General features: G+C 51.6%; 1 protein-coding gene across 1 annotated transcript; it reads left to right on the top strand.

Moving 5' to 3' along the window:
- Positions 1-228: 228 nt before the first annotated feature.
- Positions 229-5642, top strand: LOC139640282 (pleckstrin homology domain-containing family O member 1-A-like). Its single transcript, XM_071514467.1, has 7 exons — positions 229-324; positions 806-1108; positions 2917-3014; positions 3501-3696; positions 4475-4581; positions 4715-5215; positions 5303-5642. The coding sequence occupies exons 1-7, from the start codon at positions 316-318 to the stop codon at positions 5640-5642; spliced, it is 1554 nt and encodes a 517-aa protein (XP_071370568.1). The 5' UTR covers positions 229-315.
- The last annotated feature ends 498 nt before the right edge of the window (positions 5643-6140 follow it).

Raw genomic sequence — 6140 nt, 5'->3', positions numbered from 1 at the left:
TCTGTCGATCTCCCTCTCCCTCTCTCTCTCTCTCTCTCCCTCTCTCTTGCTCTCTCGCTCTCTCTCTCTCTCTCTCCCTCTCTCTCTCTCTCTGTCGGTCTCCCTCTCCCACTCTCTCTGTCCCCCTCTCTCTCTCTCGCTCTCTCTCTCTCTCTCTCCCTCCCTCCCTCCCCCCCCCCCCTCTCTCTCTCTCTCTCTCTCTCTCTCCCTCTCTCTCTCCAGGTGACGATAGAGGAAGACAGTGTGTTGGTTCATCCCACCAGAGACAGAGCCAAGATCCCTCATGGCCGCCGGCTGCCGACCAGAGGACACCTCATGGCCGTGGTACCGCTCTCTCTCTCTCTCTTTTCCCTGTCTTTTCTCTTTCTCTCTTTTCTCTTTCTTTCATTCTTTCACTCATTCTCTTTCTTGTTCATTTTCTTTCCTTCTTTGCAAGTAAAATGCACTTTTAATTCATGAGATTATCTTCAGTCGTTTGATGCTAAAATCATTTTGTCTTTGATCTCTCTCTCTCTCTCTCTCCCCCTCTCTCTCCCCCCTCTCTCTCTCTCTCTCCCCCCCCTCTCTCTCTCTCTCTCCCCCCCTCTCTCTCCCCCCCCCTCTCTCTCTCTCCCCCCTCTCCCCCCCCTCTCTCTTCCCCCCTCCCCCTCTCTCTCTCTCTCTCTCCCCCCTCCCCTCTCTCTCTCTCTCTCCCCCCCTCTCTCTCTCTCTCCCTCTCTCCCCCCCCTCCCTCTCTCTCTCTCTCTCTCTCCCCCTCCTCTCTCTCTCTCTCTCTCTCTCTTCTCTCTCTCTCCCCCCCCTCCAGGCATCCACCTCTCCTCACGGCATGTTGACCCTTGACCTGGTCGCCGAGGAGGACGGCTTCTCTCCCGACTACGACGGCGACCCGCTGGAGTCCTGGGAGAACAGCTTCCGGGTCGAGCTGCAGGGGGCGGGGCCTCGGGGGGTCGGGGGTCGTCAGCGGGCCGGCACCGACGTCTCCAAGCTGCGGGCGACCTCCAGAGAGCCCCGGGGCAAGACCGGCAGCCTGCCCCGGGGCAGCGAGCGGTCCTGGGGCAAACAGCCGCACCTGGAGGCTCCGCAGGTCCACAAGACCCAGCAGGGCCAGGTGAGGAGGAGAGGAACCTGGGACCACACACACACACACACACACACACACACACACACACACACACACACACACACACACACACACACACACACACACACACACACTCTGGCGGCCATCTTGGAGGTCCTCAGCTCTGTGAACAGCTGACTGTGTTTCTGTCTCATTTGAATTGAATTGAATTGAATTGAATTGAACAGACGGTTAATTTCTGTCTGTTTCTGACTGAACTGATCATTTCATCACTGATCCATCTGATTGATTTAGTGTTTAGATAATGTCAGCTCGGAAGTCGGAAGTTGGAGCTGGGAATGACATCACACCCGAGTTGACCGCGTTCCAGTACAAGAAGTCGGAAAACCAATTCGTTTTTTTTATTTCACGAGGGGGGGGGGGGGGAGTGGGTTTGCTCTAACCAGGTAGCCATTGTTAGCAATACCAGTTGATAACAACGCATTACACGCTATTTTGCGCATACAAACACCGTAGCAACAGGTCCACAGATAGAAGTTGGACAGTTCTGTGTGTACGACAGAAATGAGACACAAATAAGACAGAAGTGCTAATAAACAGTATATTACTACAGCTTGAGGCGTGGAGCAGCCATCTTGGATTTTGAGGTCGGGGTTGGTGTCCGACTTCAGGAGGCGTTCCAGTTGAAATTTCCAACTGGGAACTCGGAAATTCTGACTTCCCGGTTCAAATGGAACGCAGCAATAGCATCTGGTCAGCTAACATCACTGTCTTGTTGTTAACACATCTGATTAGCACACTAGCTAACGTATCTAGTAGCAGCTAGCGTTAGCATGTTGACATTAACATCAGTGTGTTTGCCGGCTAGTTAGCTAGCTAACAGTTTGTTCAGGTTAACTGAGCTGACTCTTCTCAAGCTACAACTCTTCATGTTTTGGAGTAGAGACTAGGGCTAAAGACAAGACAGTTTACTGTGTCACAGTAACCTACATTTGGAAACAAATCCACCTTATCACACTATTCACTTTACTGAGAACGTTACTGAATGGATCTACAGCCACACCACAACAAGCTGACTCAGCTGCTCTCCTGACAGCTGCTTCACACACATTTACACTTTATTCACTAACACACAGTTCTACATGTTCCTCCATCATGGAGACAGGCTGCTTGGAGCAAAACCTCTGTGATATATTATAATACCGGATTTCCTTTAATAGTGGCCGGTAGTCAATTAAAAGCCGGGTCTCTGATAATGTCCGGGGCCGTGGTCGACACAAACAAATAAAGGCCGGCCTCAAATACAGGCCGGGGAAAAAACAAAGGAAACAAGCGTGATTTGCAATAGCTGCGACCACGTACTGTGCGGCTATAGGACGCCAAAGGGGAAACTTTGTGGACCGACCGACCGACCAACAGAGCGAGCTGTAGAGCTGCTGGTCGCAGCTAAAAACAACGGTGGATCCCGGTAAACTCCTGGTGCCTGGCGGAAGTCTCTGGAGCGTGCCGTCGTCGATTACCGTAATTATCGGTAATGCGTTGCAGTAACAAAAAAACGGCTACCTAACGAACCCCAACAGAAGCAGATCAGAAAACAAGGAGGCTTCGTACTAAAATATGAGCAAATATACTTATCAAACAGAGGGAATTAGAAATAAAGGCCTGTCTCTAATATAAGCCTGCTTCCAATAAAGGCCTGGTCCCCTCTGCAGCTGAGGGAAATAAAGGCCCGGGCCAATATTAGAGGAAATACGGTACTAGGTTATACTGGCAAACTCCTAAGCCTCTATGTGTGTAAATGTAGTGTTGGGTTTGGTTCCTCCTCCTCCTGCCAGGTGCTGCAGGCCCAGTCCCGCACCCCGCAGCCTGGGAAGAGGTTCAGCATGCAGGGCCGCAGCCGCTGTGCCTCCATGGATGAAGTCCTCTCCTCCAGGTACACTAAATAAATAATATATAAATAAATTAATTAATAAATAATAATAAATAGAAACTATCTACTAATCTATACAGCAGCTTCTTCCTCCCTGTGTGCTGTGGGAGTTTTAAAGTTTAATTCTTAGTTACTTTTCTTCTGTTTTGTTGTGAAATGTTTCTTCAAAGAACTTCAAAATTCAAAGTCTTCTTCCTTCCTTCCTTCTTCTTCCTCATCCTTGTCTCCTTTGTCCTTCCTCCATTCCCTCACTTCCATCTCCACTCCTTTCTCCTCCTCTTCCTTTCCACTTTCCTCCTCTTCTTCCCAACCCCTTTCTCCCTCCTCCTCCTCTTCTCCTCCTACTCCTCCTACTCCCTCTCTTCCTCCTCCTCTTCCTCCTCCTTCTCCTCCTCCTCTTCCTCCTCTTCCTCCCTCTCCTCCTCCTCCTCCCTCCTCCTCCTCTTCTCCTCCTCCTCCTCTCCTCCTCCTCCTCCTCCTCCTCCTGCAGCCGGTGCTGATCCGGTCAGAGTTCCGCTCGGCTCTGCGGCGCTGTCCCACAGAGGAGGAGGCGGCCTCCTCGGCGGCCTCCTCGGCGGCCTCCTCGGTGGCGGTGGAGGCTCTGCAGCCGGTCGGTCAGCTGCAGAGCCTCATCGCCCAGAGGATGCAGAGAGCCCAGGAGCTGCTGGAGGAGATGAGACTGCAGGTCCCGATCGCTTCTTTCACCGGCTTATCCATTGGTTGATTGATTGATTGATTGGGTGATCCCTGTGGGGAAACCGGATCGTTGTAGAGTAGAGCGAATGGGGGCTATTAAATGTAATGCAGCTGAAAATTACAACACAAGAACATAAAGTAGAAATATGAGTGAAAAGTATAAGTAGACCACACACACCAAGACTGACAAATTCACTCATGTGCAATATCAATGTATACCAAACTGTGCAATATCAATATTTCCAATATTGTGAATTCAACCGTTTACTGTAACTGTTTACTGTTTACTTATTTATTTATTATATCTTGCTTTTTACTGATGCCTTTTTTACTTGCTTTTGTACTATCCCCTTTGCTGTAACACTGTAAATTTCCCCGTTGTGAGATTAATAAAGGATTATCTTATCTTATTTTATCTTATCTTAAGTATAAAATAGAGGACACAGCATGTAGGCACAGTGTGCTAAATTACAACAGCCTTGATTTTAACTTGATGAGTTTGCAATTTGAGTTTGTTTAATTGGTTTTGAAAAAGTTTCATAAATTCAAGGGTTATGGAAATGTATCAATCCGTAGAGGAAAGTGGATTCCTTCAACTGAAGTTAAAACAAAAAAATCACCAAAAATGGAGTGACAAGGTTTTTTCATACCTCAGAGTTACGAAGTCGTCAGAGTAGAGAAACACATGCCGTTGTCTTTTTTAGGATTTCTATGAGCTTAAGACTTAGAAAGAGAAAACACTTGTTCCTTTGTGTTGTGGTGGGCAGGAGCTGCAGAAGGCCAAGGCCGAGCGAGGAGGGGAGTCGCCCTACCTGAAGGGGATCGACTCGCCGCGCCTGCACCACCTCCGAGGCTCCGAGTCGCCGCACTCCAGGTCTGTTTGGGCTGTTTCTTACTGTCGGGAACATCTCCGTTCTCTACAGTCCGGACCTTCCTGCAGGGTCCCGAAACGCCGAGAGAGAGAGAGGCTACGAGCTGAAACTGACCGTTGTTGTCGTTCTCATCAGCAGGTCCTCCGGGTCTCCGAGGAGCAGGAGCAGCGACTCTCCTCGCCTCCGGGGGAAAGACTCTCCCCGTCTGAGAGGAAGAGAGTCTCCTCGCTCCAAAGCCAAGAGGAATCGCTCCAAAGGCACCGACTCGCCTCGCTCCAGGGGATCCCAGTCGCCCGCCGCCAAACCCAACGACTCCCCGCGACCCAAAGATTCTCCTCGTCTGACCGACTCTCCTCGAGCGAAAAGCTCGGACTCGGTCCGGTTCAAAGAGGCCGACTCGCCGAAACTCAAGGGAGCGTCCGGCTCCCCGGGGTCCGGCGAGGAGGCCGACTCTCCCGTCCGGAAGTCGCCCGAATCGTCTCCGTGCGTCAGAGGAGCCGACTCCTCTCAGGTCAGAGGAGCCGACTCCTCTCAGGTCAGAGGAGCCGACTCGCCTCGGCGGAGGAGCGGGACGGACTCGCCCGGTCGGAGTCAGAAGAACTCCCCCAGCCTGTCCAGGTCCTTCGACTCCCCCCAGCCCAGGAGCCCCGGTTCTCCTCTCACCAAGGCTACAGAGCTTCTCCGGCAGAAGAGCTTCGACTCCTCCCGCTCCCCGCGGCCCAGAACCCCCGACGATCACCGCCTCACCCCTCCGTCTCCGGCTTCCCCCTCCCTCTCTCCTCCCTCCCTGCTGGAGGAGGAGTCGGAGGTGGAGAGGAGGCGGGCCGAGGCCGAGCGCCTCCTGGAGGAAGCCGTGTCGTCGTGGAAGGAGGCGCAGGAGGTGCTGCAGGAAGTGAAGGAGCTGCAGAGCCAGACGCTGAGGCGGCAGCGCAGGAGGACCTACGAGAAGACTACGCCGACTGCCGGGTCGCCCACGGCAACCGCGGCGGCGGCGGCGGAGGAGGAAGACCCGCCTGCCTCACCGACATCACCCGAGGAGGACGACGAATCAGAGACGCCGTGATGAGGATTCTATTCTAAGTTTCTATCGAATTATTGAATTTTCTCAATATGAGCAGCGGGTTTTTCAGCGTGCTTTGAAACTAAACGGCTGACGCACAAATGCTGTCGTGACAAAACGGAACAAAGCGGACAAGATTTGCATAATTTTACAGTCCTTGAATCTATTGAATCCCCAAATGTTTTTTCTTCTTCTGCTTCTTTTAATCTGCACTGGAAAACTGACACGTGGATTATTTTGAAACCAGCGATACTGTTCTTCCCAGTAGTTTGTATGGAGGGATTTTTTCCGAGGAGACGACTGGGACTTTAATCCTCCACACTGCACTAGACCTCCACCAGTCTGAAGCCCTTTCTCTACTGCTGCCCGGTCCAGGTCTCTCCTTCTGACGGATGTGTCACCTTTTTGAGTCAAATCAATACAATTTTAATGGAGAGGCTCTCACCTACCTTCTCTAATGGTGCTGCCCCCCTTTCTTTGTCTTTCTGAAAGAAAAGTGGA

Source organism: Centroberyx affinis, unplaced genomic scaffold (assembly GCF_046629955.1).
Source record: "Centroberyx affinis isolate AG114_WGS23_722 - 3 ecotype Tasmania unplaced genomic scaffold, CSIRO-AGI_Caff_v1 ptg008898l_1, whole genome shotgun sequence".
Taxonomy (NCBI): domain Eukaryota; kingdom Metazoa; phylum Chordata; class Actinopteri; order Beryciformes; family Berycidae; genus Centroberyx; species Centroberyx affinis.
This window is presented reverse-complemented; position numbering and strand designations above follow the sequence as displayed.